Raw genomic sequence first — 20,902 nt, 5'->3', positions numbered from 1 at the left:
AAAGTCCCTATCAGTCTTTAAGTCAGCATGCTATTTTTCTTCAAGTTGATGGTCAGAACACAACTGTCTCAGCGCCGGCAACTCCACCTCTGCCGTGTGTAGCAGAAGCCTCTCTGATGTCTCCCTAACAAAGCTGGGGACAACGGAAGGGCTTCTCCCAGGCCCTGTTCTGGTGGGACCTGGGGCCCAGTGTAAATAAGGCCAACGGTGAGGGTCTCAGGCAAAGGACTATGTGTGCGAGGGGCCAGGAGGGGTCATCCCGCACCACGTCCAGAGGCTGGTGAGCCCTTTCCAGTGTGCTGTGGTCTTCAAGAAGATGATCCAGCTGTTGGCAAGTTGTTGGCCTGACCCTGGGTTCCAGGCCAGGGCACCACGGATGGCCACGGTGGCTGGCGCTGCACAGCGGCCTGGGTCTGTGTGCGTGTCGACCCATTCCGTCATGGTCCTGAATGTGCTGGTGATTGCAGTGTGTGCTGTCACGCCCTCGTTCCCATGGCTTTTTTGCAGAACAGGTGGCCCTGCTGGCTGCTTGGTCTCCTTGCCCCTTCACACCCGTACTTAGGTCATGGCGAGTGAGTCCTGGCCACCCTCCCTGTAGAGTGGCCTAGGTTGTGCTCCTGGCCCCCTCTGGGGCTCTTGTCAGAGGACTCTGCAGGCCCTCCTTCTGTAGACTGTCATTTAGATGCGGGCATGTGCTCTTGGCCACGGCAGACACTGTCCCTGCAAGCTGGGTTACATGAGGAGGAGGTGACTGGGTCGGAGCCTCAAGTCTAGGACCGTCTGGAACTCCTGACCATACCCTTCAACCCTGGGGCTTCAAGGACCCTTCGGTTACATTCACACGAGTAGTCACTCCTGTGGGTTGCCCTTTGGAGAAACCTTCCCTTGCCAGAGCTGAATCAGGCAGGAACAGAGCCAGGACCCAGGCCGGGCCCAGCACACCCACATTGTCTAATCCGTTTTGCCATTTTTGTTGATCTAGGCAGGATTAAGGACACTGCATGACATTGGGCCAGAAATCCGGCGTGCTATATCATGTGATTTGCAAGATGACGAGCCGGAGGAAACAAAACGAGAAGAAGAAGAAGATGTATTCAAAGTAATTATTCCACGCCTAGCTACACACTGGCCACTTGGAGATAGCGGGGCAGGACTTCACTTTGGGGAGTCGGTGATCCACAAAAGAACCTGGAGAATGCACGCCAGCCCCCGGGCCTAGAGGGGCTCACGGACCATGCTTTCCCCACAGCAGACCTTCGGCACCTCCTCTAGGGCCAGGCCTGCTTCCATCCTGAGCTGGCCACTCTGTCCCATGCTGGCAGCTTCAGAGGAGCCTGGCCACAGCCGCTTGGCCAGTGTGGCTGAGCTTCCTGGGTCCTGCTAGCAGCTGCCCGCCTGTGTGACCCCCTTCTTCCCTGGGCCGGCCCTCAGCCCCCCCCAGCCCAGAGAGCATGCCTCCTGTCCAGCCTCAACCGCTGGGGGCTGCCAGCCAGCGCTGCTGGCTATAAGTCACCTCAACTTGGAGCGACGGGAAGAGCACACTTGTGTGACAGCCAAGAGCTTGCTCCCCAGCTCAGGGATCGGGAACCTTCCTCATTTCAGGGGGGCCAGCTGCCACACAGACACATCGGCCTGATCTGTGAGACACTCAGATTGCTTTACAGGGATCCTACGGAGCTTACCTAGAGTTTGTGTTTCGTGTAGAAAAAAATTACCTAACAAAGCTAGCCTGCATCAAATACTTGTTAAATTACCTGGTGTTGTCTCCCATTATTTTGCAGAGAAATGGTGCCCTGCTTGGAAACCATGTCAATCATGTTAATAGTGATAGGAGAGACCCCCTTCAGCAGACCAATACCACCCACCGTCCCCTGCATGTCCAAAGGCCTTCAGTTCCACCTGCAAGTGATACTGAGAGACCGCTGTTTCCTCCAGCAGGAAATTCGGGGTGTCATAGCCATCATAACCATAATTCCGTAGGAAAGCAAGCTCCCAGCTCAACAAATGCCAATCTCAATAATGCCAATATGTCCAAAGCTGCCCCTGGAAAGCGGCCCAGCATTGGGAACCTTGAGCATATGTCTGAAAATGGGCATCACTCCTCCCACAAGCATGATCGGGAGCCTCAAAGAAGGTCCAGTATTAAAAGGTAACCTTTAAAGTGTGTTTGCACATGGTGATACAGCATCTGCCCCAGGCGCTGCTTTCTCCCCTGTGCCCTGGCACACATGGGAGATGCGCAGGGGGCCTGGGCACTCGAACCTGTGAGTGCCGGGAGCCAGTGATGAACCCAAAGGATAAAGGGCCACCAGCCACCCTGTGTCCTGCCAAAGGTGTTGGCCTTTAAGACAGCATCAGTTGCTGTAAACTCTACCTTCCCCAATGGTGACCACATACCTTGGGACAGGGACTGGCAACCGTTGTAAAGGGCCAGAGGGTAAATACTTTAAGCTTTGGGCACCATACAGGCTCCACTGAAGCGACTGAGCCCTGCTGTTGTAGAGGGAAAGCTGTCATAGACGCTGTGTAGGCACGTGAGTGTGTCTGTGTCCCAAGAAAACTTTATGGACACTGCAGTGTGAACTTCCCAAGGTCACCCGCAATGAAATATTTTTCTTCCTTTGATTTTTTTTCTTTGCTGTCCTTTTAGTACGTAAGAACTGTTGGTAGCTCGTGGACCATATATGGTCTGTAAACCATAGTTTGCTGACCTCTGCACTAGGAACTAGCCTGATAATCTGCATTTCAAATCTCACTGGCAATGTTTAACCTTTATCTTCTCCCTCCCTCCCCCCTGTGTTATGCCTTTCCTGGATAGAACCCGCTATTATGAAACTTACATTAGGTATGTGCTCATCACCCGTGTCTGTGCATTGCATGCTCTGTGTTGTGAGTGTAACCTGTGGGCCTCTCAGTGCTGAGGGCTGAGAATTCCCTTTGAGGCGACAGCCTGATAGGATAGTGGAGCTTGGGGCTGTGGACTCCAGAGGCAGAGGGGTTGCTTTTTCCTTCCTTCCTTCCTTCCTTCCACCTTCCCCTTCCCTCCCCTCCCTTCTGCTCCTTCCCCTCCCCTCTCTTTCTCTCATTTTTTAAGATTTCGTTATTTTACTTTAGAGAGAAAGAGCATGTGCAAGCCGGGTGGGAGAGGGAGAGGGAGAGAAACTCAGGCAGATACTTCGTTGAGCACAGAGCCCAACTCGGGGCTCTGCCTCACGACCCTGAGATCATCGCCTGAGCGGAAACCAAGAATCAGATGCTCAACCAGCTGTGCCACCCAGGCGCCCCAGTAGTTGATTCTTTCTAAGCAAAGGAGCTTTTCGGTCCCTCTGTGCATAGACTGTGTCATCCTCCAAGGACTGGTGTTCACACGCTCATGTGCCCATGGGTCAGCCCCTGCACGCCTTGTGACCTCCATGTAGGGAGCGTCCACAGCACACTTCTGGGCGCCTGGCCCGGGAGTCTGGCCCTGCCTGCTGCTGGCTGCGTTCAAGCCTCTTGTGGGGCTTCATACAAGCGTAACTCCAACCTCCTGAAGACTGGAGACCGGGTCTTCTCCTTTGTCTCCCATGTAGCCCTCAACATTCGTGCACTGAGTCCTGCTGTATGTTTGCTGGACCGGGTTGAATTGTCAGTGGGATGATCATTTTGTTGGGGACGGAGAGGCTGGGTCTTTTGGTTTAATTATAGCAAGTGTAGTCAGCTGCTCAGCAGCAACTTGAGAGAATGAGGAACTTGGAGGGAACACAGTCCTCTCTCTTGGGAGAGAGTTGATGTGACAGACCTGGCTGGCTTTCCTGAGGACCGAGGCCAGGGTAGCAGCTTTCAGGGAGCTAGCATGACAGTCTTGCCGTGTGGGCAGGGCTATCTTTGACAACCTGGCAGGTGTCACCCTTGTGAGTCTCCCCGGGGACACTATCCCAAACTCCTGTCGCATCTCCTGGGTCAGAGTTTGTGGGAGACTGGTCAGACAGCCTCTTTGTTCTGGACCCTGGAGTCACATGGGCCAGAGAAGGAAGGAGCAGGGATCAGAGTAGCCAGCCTGGGAGCCCAGTGTCTTCTCCCCGTGACTGCGGATTGCTGCAGGCCTCTAGGTCCATTTCCTTATTCTGTTCTCCAAATGACACCCACTCCTTTGGCTCCATGGCCCCTGGGCACAGTGGTTTGGCATGGGCACTGTGCAAGTTACTGAGAGAGTGACCCCCTCCCAGCACACGCACATGCTCACACAGCGCTGTCGCCAGAGGCCTAACAGTCCAGTCCCAGGTACACCAGGGAGGAACCGGGGGCTCATGGGGCAGGGGTGCTAGCCACACACCGAGGCCCAGCTGGGTGCTCAGGTCCTTGGGCCTTCTTTCGCCACTGTAGGTCTGACTCGGGGGATGAACAGTTCCCCACTATCTGCCGGGAAGATCCGGAGATCTGTGGCTACTTCAGGGACTCCCGCTGCTTGGAGGAGCAGGAGTATTTCAGCGGTGAGGAGGGCTATGAGGATGCCGGCTCACCAGCCGGGAGCAGGTGAGCAGCTCTGCGGCTCAGGCTGACATCAGGAGGCCTGGCGGTCTCCTGCCCCTTGTACTCTGCAGCAGGGGCTCGCCGATACCACACCTGGACTGCCTCAGAGGCAGGCAGAGTGGGGGCTGCCTTTTCAGACCAGCTTCTCCCGAAGCTCCGAATCTTCTGTGAAGCTGAGGACTGACTACCTGGCTCTTAGCCAGTCCAGGGTGTCCAAGAAAGCTGGGGAGAGGACTGTGACCATGGGTGTGTCTGAGCTAAGAGGACTTGTTAACAAAGGTCTCATGTGCCCCTTACACTTTCTCCTGGCCTTTTTGACCCCCAGGCAAAACTACAGCTACTACAGCCGATACCCTGGCGGCAGCTGGGACTTTGAGCGGCCCCGAGGCTACCATCACCCCCAAGGCTTCTTGGAGGATGAGGACTCACCCATTTGCTATGATTCCCGGAGATCTCCAAGGAGACGCCTACTACCTCCCACCCCGACATGTGAGGCCAGATTTTTTGTTTTGGGTGAAGCCTCCCAGAGAACAGTGTTGACAGGTGTGGTCTCACTGCACTAGGGACAGTTAGTCTGCAAGACCAGCAAGACCAGATGGGGTTGGAGACCCCATCAGTATCGGCTTTCCCTTCTGTCTCATCCGTGTCCCGCATGATCGAGCTCAAACCACTTCAGCACCGTTCTTAACTCTCTGAGCACAGAGGAGGGCAGCATGTGGTCCTGAATGTGCCCAGTACATGCCCTCCGATGAGGGACTTTTTGTGCACATTATCATTGCCTTGGAGCCTGGGGTTCATCACGCAGGGTAGGCACGATGTGTGGCATGGGGTTGTCAGGCCCTCTCTGTGGACCGGGTAACTGACCCTCAGAGGGCAGAAGTGAGCAGCCCCTGTGCAGAGCTGGACTTGAGCCCAGGCCTGTCCCACCAACACCCACCCCGCACCTCCGAGGGGTCCACCTCCCCCACCCCCCATCTTCGCCATGTGTCAGCCAGTGCCCTTGCTCGTGGAGCAGGTTTTGGGTCAGTGCCCCGATCCTGGGGCTGGAGGAGTCCCATCCTGCTGAGAAGAGGCAGGGGGCCAGCTGTCCCCCACCTGGTTTTCTTATGCAGGTGGCCTAAGTAGGACTGCAGAAAATGTAGCTCACCCTCCAGTGAGGGACTTGGGCCGGGGTAAGAAATGAAGCTGTGGCCCCTGCCTGCTCCTGGCCAGGCAGGTGGATTTTGCACTTGGGGGCATTTTGGCGATGGTTAAAAGATATCTATTCCTGGTGTTTCTAAGGAATGAAGCATATTTTTGAGCAGGACTCTAATCAGTAACCAAAAATAGCCAAGACACATTGTCTCTGAGTCGGCTGACTCCATGTGCCATAACTAATCCAGCTGGGTGGTGCCTGGGGCCCTCTCCTCTTTCCTGTGGTCACAGACCTGCTGGGGAGCATCACCAGACCCATTTCCATGGTTAATATTTAATTCTGCAGCCCCAAACACATGCTGCCGAACAGAGATTCTGAGCTCTCTAAATACTGGATGAAACATGCAGGTGAGCCCGGCAGAGGCCCCTTGTCCTTGGAGTGCCCTGTCCTCCCTGGACCCTCCCTGTGTCCCCTACGGTGGCCACATTAATGCCCACCATTCAGGGGCACCACTGAGCGAAGTGAGGAACCAGAGTGGGCCAGAGCAGATGCCCTCTGTATTTGTAAGGGCAAGTCAACAAAACGTATTTTATTTGCTTTGCTGCCCATCACTTCAGACCTTGGGCAGGGGAAGGTGGAGTGTCCCGCCTGTGTTTTCAGCAATGGTGGGATTATCTCCTCTGTCAGAATAGGTTGTGCACAGCCGGTGAGATGATGGGTGTATCCACGGACTGATTTTCAGAACAACGGCACTACCCGAATGAGAGAGATGGTGGTTTCCTCTGTGGGCTCCAAGCCCCTGGCCCTGGCCCGATGCCCCTAGGAGGTTCATGGAGAGTATGCCGATGGGAGAGGCCCGGCTGTCTCATGAGGACAGCAGCTGTTGTGCAGCTGTCTGTATCCTGCCGAGGTGGGACACTGAGGCAATGGCAGCCAGCACACCTCCCAGGGGACACCTTAAGCCTGGCTGGCTGGGGCTGCTTGTCTCTTCTACCTGCACTGGGCAGGGCCAGCCAAGGGCTCAGCCCAGTCTTCTCACACTTTGATTAGAGCTCTCCCAGAACCCGGTTCCTGCCACTTCCTGTGATCCCCAGGAAGCCTGGGAGGCTCACCCCTGTACCTTTCCAGTATAGGAATCGGGGGTGTGGAGTTTTGCTGGGGCATGAGAAATGCCTGGGATCTTAGGAAGCAGGGCTGAAGAGCCCTTGCTCCTGCCTTGCAAACTGTCAGGCCCCCACACGTGTCTCTAGGGCCAGCACCCTTGAGGGTGGACCTGTTCCCAGGGGACCTCTGGCCTGTGCTTGGGGGCCCAGAATTTGGACTGACCTCCTGGGCCCTGTGTCCTTTTAAGCCACAAACTCGGGATCTCTTGTCATTGCTCAGCCTGTGCATGAGCCTCTGTTTCGAGGCGCTTTTAATGGTACAGCCGTATTCTGTAACATTAGAGGTGTTCTTTTCTATTTTTGCCTTCGGTGCTACAGAAGCTGGGTCTTCCCCAAAGAAAGATTTTGCTTCTAACCTAGTTGAGCTGATAGCGAGTCACTCGCCTTAAAGAAGGTATAAGCACGGGAGCGCCAGCAAGATGCCAGGCACCCCAGAAACACTTGGGATACCTGCAGGGAGAAAAGAGGGCAGCAGCAGGTGTTCCCAGGATTCGAGAACAACACTGTGTTCTTGACCTGAAATGCTGTGTTCCCCACAGCGTGTGTACTGGGCCAGGGCATCCAGTCAGAAGAGCTGCCCTCCAGAGCCTTGAGCTCCGCCTCGTGAGAACAGGCCCCACGTTTACAAGAATCCAGCTTGCACTTAACTAAAAACATCCCTCAGTGAGGCAGCTTCTTCATCCTCCCGAAGCTCTGAGACCTCACCCTCTAATGCTTTTCCTTGGACATATGGCTTGCTTCCTCTGGGGCCCCTAGCTGAGTGTCCAGGGGCCACCCTGAGCCCCGGGGGCCCCACAGAATGCCGGTTTCACAGCCACTGCTGTGCTTTGCTTCTCAGCCCACCGGAGATCCTCCTTCAACTTTGAGTGCCTGCGGCGGCAGAGCAGCCAGGAGGAGGTCCCGCCATCCCCCGCGGTGCCCCGCCGCACAGCCCTGCCTCTGCACCTGATGCAGCAACAGGTGAGCCAGCCCACCTGGCCTGGACCCCCAGGCCTGGGGGCAGCTGGTGCAGGGGCCACCCTCGGGACACCCCCCTCCCGGCTGCCAGTAGCAGGAGGGAAGGAGAGAGCCTTCACAGACACTCCAGTTCAGTCCAAATAGACGTGGTCACGAGCCCCATTTCACAGATGAGCAAATATCAGGGAGAGGGCTGGTGACATGCCTGAGCTCCACAGGAGGTGCGTGACCAGTTGACCTAGGAATCCAAGGCTGCCCGCTTCCAAAGCTGGGCCCTGGCCGTGGTGCACACTGTGTTCTCTCCAGGGCCTGGTACAGTCCCTGATGCATGGAGTGGTGCCCGCTTGTCTGGTCCTGAACCGTCAGTGCTGCCCTTTATTTGCTCAGAGACGTTCTTCCTTCATTAAGACACATCTGTAGAGACCTTTGCGGGCAGGGTGCTGGCATCATGGGTGGGCGAGCCTCCAACCCTGCCTGCAAGGGGAGTGTGTGGTCCAGGGAGAAGGACCCGGCCACAGTGAGGTGGCTGGACAGGAGGGAGCCCGGGGCCTGGAGGGGTGGTGGGGCTGCAGCCCTCTCACCAGGGCTTTGCCTTAAGGGCAAGAATAAGGCACTTTTTCTTTCTGCAAAGAGCATGTCAGAGATGCGGTCCACTGCGTACGTGTGTCAGGGGCCGGAGGGCATGTGGGGAGCCCCCAGCCCGTGAACGTGCAGAGCCAGCTCATGCCCAGCTCACTTACTGCCGACATCCTGAGCGCGTGAGCACTAGGTGTTCTGTTCAGGTCTCTCTGCCAACTTCTTACTTTTCTGCCTTCAGTTTTTATGTTAATTTTTATTCATGTCCTGCTTTGTTGCGGAAGGACAAAGCATGGGAAGGCCCAACCATCAAATGCCACAAACCAAGTAGGCCTGGACGTCTCGGGAGGCACGTGCATGCGAACGCCCCTCCCTCTGCTGTCTGCCCGCGCCGACACCCCCCCCCCCCCCCCCCCCCGTCCAGGGCCAGATCCCTGTGTGCACTGCCTCCCTCGGGTGGCTGTGGCTTCTGGTTGTGGCCCTCTGTACAGAGAGGGAGCACCGGGGTGGCTGCCTGGGGGCAACTGGAGGCAGGGGAAGCAGCTGGTGCCCAGAGCTACAGAGCAGCCCGGGTACTGGCTGGTGTGGTGAACTGCACTGGAGCGGAGAGAACTGTGTCGATTCCGAGGGCTGGGAATGACTCGTTTGCCCCACATGTCCTTCTGTATTTAAACCGAGAGTGAACCGGGTGGTGTGTTCATGCAGCCCAGGGAGAATGTCTTCTCTAATTCTCCACTGCTTGGCCACAATTTCATGAATTAGCAGCTCATGCCTCCTTAGGAACAGGCATGAGAAGTTCATTATGGATTCGGGGAAACCGAAAACAGTCTGCCAGGAAGCCAGATTTTACTACCTGTGTCCTTTTCACATCCTTGTCTTTTATCCATGGCTACTCCAGTGCAGCAGTGCCTCCTGCTTGCTGTGCCTGGGGAGCCCTCGGGCCCGCCCCTGAGGATCTCTGGCCCCGCCTCCTCTCGTCTCTCCCCAGATCATGGCAGTTGCAGGCCTGGATTCCAGTAAAGCCCAGAAGTACTCTCCAAGCCACTCAACCCGGTCATGGGCCACCCCTCCGGCGACCCCTCCATACCGGGACTGGACGCCGTGCTATGCACCCCTGATCCAGGTGGAGCGACCGGAGGCCCTGGACCAGGTCAACGGCAGCCTGCCATCCCTGCACCGGAGCTCATGGTACACGGACGAGCCTGGCATCTCGTACCGAACATTCACACCAGCCAGCCTGACCGTCCCCAGCAGCTTCCGCAACAAGAACAGTGACAAGCAGAGGAGTGCAGACAGCCTGGTGGAGGCGGTGAGTGTGCCACGGACGGGCAGGCTCCGGCACAGCAGAGGCGGGACAGGCCAGTGCCGTAGCAGTTCTGGGGGTGGGGTGAGGCTCAGGAGTCAAGCTGGGTCCCTCTCCCTCTGGATCATGCCCATTCCTTGGAAGCAAAGATGGTACCTATAGCGCGAGTGTAAGAACACCACCACTGCCCGTTCTAATGGAGCTGGACCTAGGATGACAGGTGCCAGGCCTGCAGATACCCCTACCTCCTACCGAAACCTTTTCCCTAGTGGGGCTCACTCTCTTTGGGTGATATGTAGCGTCCGAATTCCATGATTTTTCCAAGCCATTCACATTTAACTGTCACATGTGTGGTCTAGCAAACAGGACTGGCAGAGTCCCCAGAGCACATCCTGTGGTTAGTGCCTGAGGGGACTCCTCTGTCATTTTCCCGGCAGAGCCTTGTAAAGCATTCATGCCATCAATCCTCTGTCCCGTACAGGTCCTGATATCTGAAGGCTTAGGACGGTATGCAAGGGACCCAAAATTTGTATCGGCAACAAAACACGAAATAGCCGATGCCTGTGACCTGACCATCGATGAGATGGAGAGTGCAGCCAGCAACCTGCTCAACGGGACTGTGCATCCCCGGGCTAACGGGGGCATGGGCCCTGTCTCCCACCGGCAGGACTATGAGCTCCAGGACTTTGGGCCGGGCTACAGCGATGAAGAGCCCGACCCCGGAAGAGATGAGGAGGACCTGGCAGATGAAATGATCTGCATCACCACCCTGTAGCCCCCAGGGAGGGGCGGACTGGCTCTGGCCTCAGGTGGGGCGCCGGAGGGCCAGGGAAAAAGTGCCTCGTAGTTAGGAAAGGTTAGGCACTAGTGTGGAGTCTGTATTCAATTAGACTTTTGTACAAGTGATGTCATGCCTCATGGAAGCCATAAACCTGGTAGGGGATAGCCGTGCACCCATGCCCAGCCCCAGCTGTGGGAAGCAGAAGGTCGAGCCCTCCAGGGGAGGACCCGTGAGGAGGTGGGACAAGCCCTGCCCACTTTTCCAGCACGCCCCTGGGGCTTTCACCCGTGCCCACCCACCAGCTGGCACAGTGGGGAAGGTCAAGGTGATGACGATCACCACACCTGTGTCATTACCTCAGCCATCGGTCTAGCATATCAGACATTCACTGGGCCCAGCATATCCATTTTTAAACCCTTTCCCCCAAAGTACACTGCTTCCTGGTTTCTGTTTAGCTGTTTGGAAATACAGTGTGTGAATCAGGACCTACCTACCAGCCGTCATCTGGAGAGGGGAGCAGGACCTTATACACAAGGTTTTCTGTTATGTAACCCCGGTTTACAAGAGAGAGTGTCACTCAGTCGGTTTCTGACTGTCAGCTCAAGGGCAACTGTAAACTGGAATAATCATGCACTCGCAACCAGGTAAACTTAGATACGCTAGTTTGTTTAAAAATTATAGATTACTGTACATGACTTGTAATATACTATAATTTGTATTTGTAAAGAGATGGTCTATATTTTGTAATTATTGTACCGTATTTGAACTGCAGCAATATCCATGGGTCCTAATAATTGTAGTTCCCCACTGAAATTTAGAAATTATTAGCATTTTTACTTGGGCTGTACAGAAGTAGAAGAAACAGAGCCAATTCTCATTTATTCCGTGAAAATCTTCTGGGGATGAAATTTTAAGTTCAAAAGAACTCGGGACTATAGAGATTTTTTCTAAAAATATTTTGAGTCACTCTAAATCTACCTTTACATGAGATATACCAGATGATGATTTACAGCCTTTGCTTTGGGCAAGAGTTCCGGGATTTGATAGTGTACCTTTGGTCCACCATGGGTCGCAGTGGTCTTTGACTTTACTGAGCCTCCGATAAGCTCATCCTGTCGGTCCAGCCAGTTACTCTGACCCTGTGGCATTCACAGCGGCACCTCTGCTGCCCCCACAAGACCTCTTTTGCATCTCTGGTGTCGAAAAGATGGCACAGGTGGATGGAGTTCCTCTGCTCTTGCTCCCTGAGGATGGCTGCTGCTCCTTGTCCTGAACAGGGGTGCTGGGGAAGGGGGGTGGTGCGGAGGGGCAAAGCGATGATCTGCAGGATTAGAACGCTGGGTCTGTCTGGGTCGTATTGTTGCCTTTTTACACAACACTGCTGTACTGTGTGTTCTCTTTGAGGGCTTTCATATGCAACTGAATGAGGGCTGAAGTTTTCATTAGAACGTACTCACACTCCGGTTGTACTGCCTGATGAAAACCCACTTTTGGACCACGAGACCCACCAAGGCTTCCTTTTCTGTTCAAGGAATCATGCCGACTTTGTCAAGTTACCTTGGCAGGGATTCCCTGCGGTCAAAAAAAAAAAAAAAAGACAATTAGCAGTTTTTGGTTCAAAATTTTTAAATATTACCTAGACAACCTGTTAATATTTTGGGTTTGTTTTTCGTTTTTTTTGTAAATAACAGTACTTTGTTATGAAGACCTTACAAACCTCTTCTTAAGACATTCTTACTCCAGATCCAGGCAAAAACACTTCAAGGTTTGTAAATGACTATTTCCTGACATAAATTTTTTTTAATTAAAATGCAAAATGTTCTTCAGAATAAAACCGTGTAATAATTTTTATTGTATGAGGGAGCGCTCACTGCAAAGAGCCGCTGTGGGCCGGTGAGCTCTGCAGAAGTGGGGGCACTTGGTGAGGGCAGTCCTGGGACGGTGTAACTGCTATCCTCACGGCTCCCTCCTTGATGCCCACAGTCACTCAGCACTGGCTGCAGAGAGCACTGTTCCTCCTAAAGGGCTAAGCCATTGTCCCCATCACCTCTGCTGGGCACTGTTCTCACTGTGTGGCTTCTCAGCAGCAGCCCTACCAGGATGGCGTTTTCTGGTGCAGGCCGCCATCTTTCCCCATCAGGACTCACAACCTGGCCTGCAGACAGGCTGCACCAGTCCCAGTAGGCCTGCGTTAAGTCTGGTCCAACCTCCCATCTACCACGAAATTGTTCTTTGTAAGAAGTGTGAAGTCACCGAACCATGTGGTGGTGGTGGTGTGTACCCTTTGCTTCAGGAAAGTTTTAAGATGAAATGTTTCTTCTTTTTGGCCCCCTCCCCCTAAAAAAGGTCATTTTGTTGTATCCCCAGGAACAGTGGATTTGGTTTTGTGTCTTGCATACCACAAATGGAAAGGGCAGCTCCGCTTGAATTTCCAACCAGCAGGAACCTCATTAACAGCTTTTTCTCCTATTTCTATCCAGGCAGCTGGGCCAGATGGGGCTTTGCGGCTCTAATCCCACATTTTGCAGCCTGCCAGAGGCCAGGAAGCTTCTCGGTACACAGTGTGGGCTTTGTCTCACTGCTGACCCCATGTCTGTGAAAGGAACCGGGGCACTCTACTTCAAATCGTTTATATGTTATGGTCTTCAGTGTCTTTGCCAGTTGTGTTTCCTTACAAAGGTTTCCCCTGTTGTGATGGGCTGCAGGTTTGTCCTAAAAACTGGTCAGCGACAGAGCTCCAGCTCCTTCCCTGACTCAGAAACAGACACCACCGAGGCTTGCATGTGTTGACAGTTTTTATTTCTCCAAAAGTATATGCCTTCTTTCCTGGGGACGTGAGAGGGCAGGAGAATGGGGAGCAGGCCTGGGGCCCCTGCCTCCAAAGCGGAAGCACCGGCTGAGAGTGCCCTCCCAGGCACCCAGTGGGGACGGCGGCAGGAGAGGACTGGGGAGGCTGGTGGAGAGAGCACGTTTTCTTCTGGCTTAAGAAAAAAGGATGTAGGTATTAGAGCTGATGTTAAGTTGAAAGACGTTAAGATGAAACAGGAAACAGCCTTTGTGGGGAGGAACACGGTTTGGCTGGAGATGAGGCTCTTTTGAATTTATGGAAATGAGGATTCCCACAGTTGGCCCTGGAAGCAGAAAGGCAGTGCATCCAGGTGCCAGGATCTTGCTTCCAGGACCTGCCATTTCCTGGTTCTGCAGCCGGCGGGCTGTTCCTCACCTGTGCCTTCTGTCCCCGGTTGGACCAGGAAGAACCTTCTGCTCGTGCAGCAGCTGGAACACACAGGCTTCTTCGAAGGGATCCGTGCTCAGAGCCTGATCCAGGTACATACACGGCTCCGTTATACTTTTTCAACCATTGTTTACAGAGTACGTTCTTCTAGCTGTCAGTATCACAGGCTCTTTGCTGAGGGGCTTAAATAAGCTTCCTCCCAGGACCGAGAGCTGGCCTGGTGTCTGGGTGCCCTGAGGGCTGCCTGGCCCAATGGGCACTCTTCTCCCCTCTCTGGCTTCCTCACTCAACAGCCCTCTGAGGTCCAGGCTTCCCTCATGGCACTGGAACTTGGAGACAGCCCCTGTTGCGGCACGGGCCACAGTTCCACTCTGCCAGATGGCTGCCCTTCACCTGTCAGGGCTCCAGCAAGCAGCCACCCCAAGCCTAATATTCTGCCAGCAGCACAGCGTTCCGCTGTGACTTCCGTGGGGCCTGGGGATGGAACACGCACCGTCTTCTCTGAGACGGACTTCTGCACGTGGCTAAATTATGTGATCCTATGGAACAAGGCTCAGTGGCCAAGAGTCGGGGAGGGGCCCAGATGTCGTCCGGCCGTACGGCTTGACACACCTCCTCCGACAGGTCATTCTGCTTGTGTGACGATGCAGACGCAGTAGCAAACCTGCCCCTGTCCCAGAGACTGACACCACCACAGCACGCAGAGAGACGGCGGGACGGCATGGCTAGGCCACGTGGCCTACGCACACTAGAGAAGGTCCACACGGTCACGCTCAGGCCTGGGACCCCTCCACCCACTGAACTTGCTACTCGCTGGCCCTCCGAGCAGGGGGGGTTGGCTCCCACACTGCCCCACTGTTCTTTCATCCCTGCAGGTGGCTCGGGGACCCCGAGGATGGTGGCTGCAGACCATGGCTGCGGGGCAGATGGGGAACCTCTCTAGGAGAAATAAATCTCTTGGCCAACTTAGACCCTCCCTTGGAACAGAAAATAAAGCAAGAGGCAGGTAAGAGGAAACCAGAGCTCCTTTAAATTTGTAAAGGAAGGAGAGGTGTGATGGTTTTCTTCTTCCCATCTTTCTGGAAGGTCTTTCTCACAAACACAAGTTGTGGCTGTCCAGCCTCCAAGCTATCTCAGTCCACTCTGATCCTGGGCAAAGGCTGGAATGCCCCCTTTCCCTTCCCTCCTTGACCAGGGCAGGTTTCCAGAGCACAAGTCTTTTCTCCCCTGCCACAGATGGTGGCTTTGGAAATCTTCAGAAAAATCAATCCAAAATGCATTTAGTTTTCATTACCTTCTAAGAACAGTCTGGCTAAAGCATCTCCATTCAAAAATTGGTTACTGGATTACATTATTGAATTATAGGAAGTTTAAAGATCAAAGAACTGTTTTAAATGCTACTTGTATCTGGTTTTCCCCCCCCAAACTCAAATCTTTGCCAATTTATTTTCATGGGATCAGGTGTATAGTGTGACTCGACTGCTTTTTCCATCAGCCTCAGCTCGATCCCTGTCTGCTCCCGTGGACGGCTGCTGAATATGAATTAGCCAGCTTTGCCCACGGCGGGTCATCTCCCCAGACTGACAGGAAAGCCTCCTCTTGGGCTAGCTGCTTTGGCTTGGAGCAGCGGTCTGGTCTGTCGGGTTTGCTCTAGGTTTCTAGGTTTCCCTGGTAACAGGAAAATAGTTTAAAATGCTAAATCAGGAAACCTACGGTAATAAAGAGACTCTCCAGACTCTTCTCTGAATAAGGTCCAGAAATTGGGCTGTGTTTAGTAAGAACCAGAGTATTGGAGAGGTGGGCCTCAGAGTGACCCAACTGGGAGGGGACATGAGAAGCAGAAGAGAAAGAAGCCTGTGTGTCTTCAGGCAGGCAGCTTTCTCTCTGAACACAGATGCTGGAGGCTTAGGCACGGGCCTCAGCTATAGCTGGCGGCCTGAGGCAGAGGATGCCTCCCACCGCCAGAGCCCCGTGCCGTCCAGCCTGCACCTAGCCTCTGCGCACAGCACCCTGCTCCCAGAGTGGCTCGCCTTAATTAAGAGGGAGGCCCGGGAGAGAACCACTTCCTTTAAATCTGAGCAGGACCCAGGGTTGCAGAGTGCCATGGAGTATAAGATAAGGCCGTGGCTGGAGTTAGCCATCCTCCTCCACTGGCCAGCTCCCCTTCCCCAGTCCCTTTTACTGCCCTTCAGGAGTTTGGGGGGCAGCCTGCAGAAAAGTGCTGGGGAAAAGGAACCTGCTGAGCTTCCTGATACTGGTCTCCCAGCCTAAGAAATTTCGCATTCTCAGCCACTGAACTGTAACATTCTAGACAGTTTCAGGAAAGGGCACAGGGGGCAGGGGCTGTGCTGACCCTCTTGGCTTGGCAGGAGGCTTCTTGGGCAGGGACCACCTCAGCGCTGGGTGGCCAGGGTCCCAGGCTTGTAGACAGGGACGTCCTTATCCCAGAGTGCAGGCTGCCCCTTGATGATGTCTGCTGCTTTCTCTGCGATCATGATGGTGGGGGCGTTCAGGTTGCCGCTGACCACACTGGGCATGATGGAAGCGTCGACCACCCTGAGGTTCTGCACCCCAAGCACCCTGGTCTGTGGATCCACCACGGCCATGGGATCAGAGGGCTGGCCCATCTTGCAGGTGCACGAGGGGTGGTAGGCGCTGTCTGCTCTCGCCCTCACGAAGGCATCGATCTCCTCATCTGACTGCACGTTGCTTCCTGGCTGGAGCTCCTTCCCCCGGAACGGTGCCAGGGCTTTCTGGGCAAAAATTTCTCTGGTCAGCTTCACACACTGTCGGAAGTCGTTAATGTCGGTTTCTGTCAACGAGAAGAGGTAGGTGAGGCGACTCCTCCTACCAGAGGATTCTGAACTCGGAGAGGCTCGGTAAGCTGCCCGAGGGGACACAGGTCAGTGCCTACCACCCTCTGATCCCACAGCCGTGGTGGACCCATAGACCACGGTGCTGGGGGGAAAATGTCAGGGACACAGAGCCACCAGGTGGTTTGTCACCTATTCCTGGCCAGTTTTACTGCCACCAAGCAGAGTCCCACAATGGCAAACAGGCAGCACCCTCAGTGGATACAGCCTGCCTCTTGCCATCATGGCTGTGCACACGCTGCGACTCATTACTAAGCGATAGGGAGAGCTCCTTTGCGCTTCGGGCAGGGGCAGGCCCCGGAATGCAATCTCCTTTTCCAGGAGGGTGCTCAAAGTAACAGCAGCACAACTGCTCTGCGAGCTCTACGCATACAGCCAGATCTCCTTGCATCTTCAGGTAGACTGTTCTGAAAGCTGCAGCACTCCCCTGCCGTGACAAAGGACATCCCAAGGTTACTTCAAGTGACCCAGGGCACACACAGCAGTGTGTGCAAGTGGATAGCCCAGAGGGAGGGGGGCAGAGGGCAGCTTGTGTCTCAGGGGTAAGATTCAGAGACCAATGCGAACCCCATAAAGGCATTCATTCGTTCATTCGTTGAGTGAATGGCCTGGCAAGCACAGGCCTGGGGCAGACCAAGAGGGTGGTGAATTACCTGTTGACAAGTAGTTGGGCTGAATCACAGGGTGGTCCTGGGGGTTGGCACTTCTCAGTTTAAGCCATCCCACACTCGTGCCCCGCATGGTCCCCACATGCACCTAGAAGAACCGGAGGGAGCAGGACCTCCTTCAACCTCCCGACTTGGCAACTTAGACCCGGGGTTTCCCGTGGTATGGGGCTCCACATCCGAAGCCCATTAAGGGCAGACGCTTTTATCGTCTGTCTGCGTCTTACCCCTACCCCCCTTCCACAAGTGATCACACAAACGCCTCCCTCAATCACTCCTGCTTCCTGGCTTTCTACCTGATTGTCTTCAACTTTCAGGAGCTGGAAACCCCAGGCTGCTGGCCACTTCTGTCCATTTCCAGCAGTCTGGATCCCTAAAGCATCTGACCTGAGCTAAGGCAGGTCTCACCTTTCCACGTACCATGTGAACTGCTTCACACTGTTCCTGGCATGGCCTCGGGAAGATTCCAGGCTCCTCTTCTCCCTTCCCCACTAGGACCCATTGGGCAGCTGGTGGGCAGAACACAAGCTCCTGTGCCTCCCCTCTGAGGGCCCTGCTGCAGTAAGGAGACCGCTGCCCGCTCACCTGGTAAGCCTCCTGCTGGGTGGGGACCCGGCCATGGTCTATCACTTGGGATGGCAGGAAATGGAACTGGATGTCCGGGTGGGGGACCCCAGGCCGGCTCCGGATAAACCCACCTGTTTCCAGGTGTGCCGTGGCCCCATCCCCTGAGGACCAGAAGAGGACAAGGCAGCTGAGTGAATCAGGGCGGGACAAGTGGGCTGGCTCCCCTCTCCTGTGCCCTCCTCCTGGCCCTGTCCTGGCACCGGGACCGAGTGATCAGCGCTGGCATCTCTCCCTCAGGTGGGTGAGCCCAGCACCACAGGTTCCAGTATCCGCTCACGCCAAGGGGCTTTGGCTTTGCCCTCCCCCTAGACTCCTCCACCACCAAAACCTTCGAGGCCTGGTGTCACTGGGATCTCCAACTTCTGCCCTGGCTCCACCCCGACAGGCTGCTATTTCACCTAAGGCTTAAGTCAGACATTCCAGCTGTCCCTGCCATCCCCTCTGCCCCTTCCTCCTTGCCCCACATCTGGCCCTCAGAAAACCTCCCTGACTTCAGCTCACAAATCTACTGGGATCCATCTACGCGGCAGTAGCACCCCACCCCTCCCTCGGTCCCAACTCAGACCCTCCTCACAGGCAGCTCCCGGGGCATTCCTACAGTGCCCCCACCTACCCTCAAGATTCCAGCACTCTTCATCGCACCCTGCTCCCTCCTCCATGTGCTGCAGTCTCCCTGGCCCAGCATCTCTGTTCCTCCAACGCCGGATGCCTAGACCCGGGGCCTTTGTGTGTCTCCCTGCCTCTCAGCCTCCACTTCACTGACACCCGGATCATAAAACTTAAGCACATTCACGCGGTCTCTTTTCACAGATCCCAGCAGCATGTAAGCTCCCTGGGGGCACCTGCCTTCCCGACACAGCACAGAGCACCTAGGAGTGTGTGAGAAACCCACGCTGAGGGGGTCTCCAAGCACCACTTCCTGGCAGGCCAATACTCTGGGACTCTGGAAACTGGTGAGAAATGGATGCTGACTGTGCCTTTTCTCCTGACTCCTTGGACCAGACCTGGCGTCTGGCGCACAAGGCCACCCTGTCCATATGTAAGGAAGAGGGGCACCTGGGCTCTGAGGAATCTGACCCAGGACTGGCCCTGGGCTGCTGCATCTGATCCTCATGACAGCCTGCCAGTCAGGTCTCTGTATCCCCATTCTGCAGATGGGAAAGCCGAGGCAAAGGGCAGAACTAAGCTTGAAATAAGTGACTTGAGACCAAAGCCACCTGGCACAGCACCTTAGGGAGGGAGGCCATGCTGCCCCCAGACCAGCATGCCCACCTGTGAACTTCCAGAGCCACTCCAGACCGATCCGGACTTTCCTCAAGGGCTTCTGCGCCGAGTGCAGGGTGATGGGGCGGGTGCACGCCTGCTGGATGTACACCTCCAGGTGGTCTTGCAGGTTCTGGCCCACCCCTGGAATGGGAGTGAGGGGCTAGGGAGAATGGCTTCTCAGGGTGGCTTGCCTGCCACCAGCCTCTCAACATCCCCTGGTTTTGAAAAGTCCCCTCACCCCCATCCATTTATCTGCCAAGCCAGCTCCTGCTCCTTCCCTGGGTCTCAGCTTAAAAGGTCATCTCCAGGGACTCCATCCCTATGCTCAAAGCCAATCTCAGCTTTTCGGGCTGCCAAAGCCACCTGCCCTTGTCACTCACTCCCAGGGCAGCCCCTGGAACCATCCTGATGCCATCCTGCCAGGGAGCACCCTCCCCAAGGGCAGGGCCTGGGCATTCAGCAGGCACCACCTGTACCCCTGGCTGGGGGAAGGAAGGAATCCAGCCTTGCTGAGCTGGGCAGACACTGTGAGCTCATCTGAGCATGAGCGGACACAGGGCAGGCCACTGTCCCAGCATTCTGACAGACCTCTCACTAGGAAGCCTCTGTGCAAAAAAGGTCATTTCTGGGGAGTTTGGGTTCTAAGAGAGGTGAGAGCCCCTAATGGGTATCAAAGACTGTAAGTGCAATTTTAGGCCCGTGATAATTGTCTCAGCATGAAAAGCATGCCCCAGAGCACCGAGTCGGCATTTTTAACATCAGGGCTGCTGGACTTAAAACCAAGGCCCAGACTCCTATCACCGCAGGGCTGCCCTGGGGACAGAGCTGAGCCTGGCCCAGGGGGCTTCGCAGGCCATGCTCCCTGGTGGAGGGGCATCACCTCCCAGGGGGACAGGAGGGCCAAGGAAGGGGGAAAAAAACGACAGAAAGACTTGGGGTCTTTGGGGGTGTAGGGGTGTCCATTGAGGCTCATGGGAAGAACTGTTGCCCCCACCCCACTCCACCGCTCCATGCTAACAAACTCCACTAAGCCCTTTTTTTTTTTTTTTTTTTTTTTTTTTTAGCAGGGGCGCCTCTGACGAGCAGGGAGAAGGGAACCCACCAGGCAGGTGGCACACCACCGGGATGCCGAGCTTGCGGAGGTCATCTGCGTTGCCGACGCCCGAGAGCATGAGCAGCTGTGGAGAGTTGATGGCACCCCCGCTCAGAATCACCTCCGCGCTGGCGTAAACCTGGAAGACGCACAGGTCAGTTCCCGCAAAACCAGGCAGCACCCTAAGAACGTGGCCTCAGATCCCAGTCCCACGCCGAGGATGCTCAGCAGGCCGTTGTAGGAGAGCCCTGGGCAGGCGCAGCTCCGACACAACCCGTCCTGACAGGAAGGCCGTCATGATGGTCTTAAAACACTGGAGCATGGAGCTTCAGTGACCAGTGACATCCATGAAAGCGAGCACGCGCAGGCAGTATGAATGCAGCAGCAGTGAGTCGGCCCTTCCTGCGGCCGCAGCCCAATCCTGACGCACTACGGGGCAGGAAACAGTGGTGTGCAACAGGGAATAGGTCCACATTTGTGGTTATGAAAGTCTTACTACAAATCCAACGATTTCTGAAAAGGTACGGAAGGAACCGGGGGGCTGCTCTGAGGTAGGAGGGGCAGATGCTCACAGGGACCACGACAGGCTCTCTGCATGTGGCTGGCCTGACAGCTCCCCGCTGGCCGGGCGGCCACCTCCCCCAAGGCCCTAGGGATCAGAGCCCGACAGCTACCCACACTGAGCACCAGCCCCAGGGGGGACCACTCATCCCCCT

General features: G+C 55.3%; 2 protein-coding genes across 8 annotated transcripts in view; one reads left to right on the top strand and one right to left on the bottom strand.

The window, feature by feature from the left end:
- CACNA1D (calcium voltage-gated channel subunit alpha1 D) overlaps window positions 1-11,031 on the top strand; it is a gene marked incomplete at its 5' end in the record, with an annotated part of 425,478 nt that extends 414,447 nt beyond the window's left edge. For 4 of the 5 annotated variants that reach the window (XM_080805951.1, XM_080805954.1, XM_080805952.1 and 1 more), the window contains 8 exons: window positions 983-1,099; window positions 1,782-2,149; window positions 2,819-2,845; window positions 4,366-4,515; window positions 4,838-5,001; window positions 7,649-7,770; window positions 9,332-9,652; window positions 10,128-11,031. In XM_080805951.1, coding sequence (XP_080662077.1) covers window positions 983-1,099; window positions 1,782-2,149; window positions 2,819-2,845; window positions 4,366-4,515; window positions 4,838-5,001; window positions 7,649-7,770; window positions 9,332-9,652; window positions 10,128-10,421 — 1,563 coding nt within the window. In that variant the 3' untranslated portion in view covers window positions 10,422-11,031. The remainder of the gene's footprint in view (window positions 1-982; window positions 1,100-1,781; window positions 2,150-2,818; window positions 2,846-4,365; window positions 4,516-4,837; window positions 5,002-7,648; window positions 7,771-9,331; window positions 9,653-10,127) is intronic. The other variant, XM_080805955.1, reaches the window with a different exon arrangement.
- Window positions 11,032-11,073: 42 nt separating this feature from the next.
- The window catches only part of CHDH (choline dehydrogenase), a 38,689-nt gene continuing 28,860 nt past the window's right edge, over window positions 11,074-20,902 (bottom strand). For 2 of the 3 annotated variants that reach the window (XM_080805934.1, XM_080805935.1), the window contains exons 4-9: window positions 20,196-20,325; window positions 19,100-19,234; window positions 17,786-17,928; window positions 17,189-17,291; window positions 16,016-16,474; window positions 11,074-11,999 (exon numbers count right to left, since the gene is read on the bottom strand). In XM_080805934.1, coding sequence (XP_080662060.1) covers window positions 16,056-16,474; window positions 17,189-17,291; window positions 17,786-17,928; window positions 19,100-19,234; window positions 20,196-20,325 — 930 coding nt within the window. In that variant the 3' untranslated portion in view covers window positions 11,074-11,999; window positions 16,016-16,055. Of the gene's footprint in view, window positions 12,000-14,669; window positions 16,475-17,188; window positions 17,292-17,785; window positions 17,929-19,099; window positions 19,235-20,195; window positions 20,326-20,902 lie in introns of those variants that run through there. The other variant, XM_080805936.1, reaches the window with a different exon arrangement.

The sequence above is a fragment of the Martes martes genome (genome assembly GCF_963455335.1).
Source record: "Martes martes genome assembly, chromosome: 1".
NCBI lineage: Eukaryota > Metazoa > Chordata > Mammalia > Carnivora > Mustelidae > Martes > Martes martes.
Note: the sequence above shows the minus strand (reverse complement) of the source record. Positions and strands in the feature narration are given on the sequence as shown.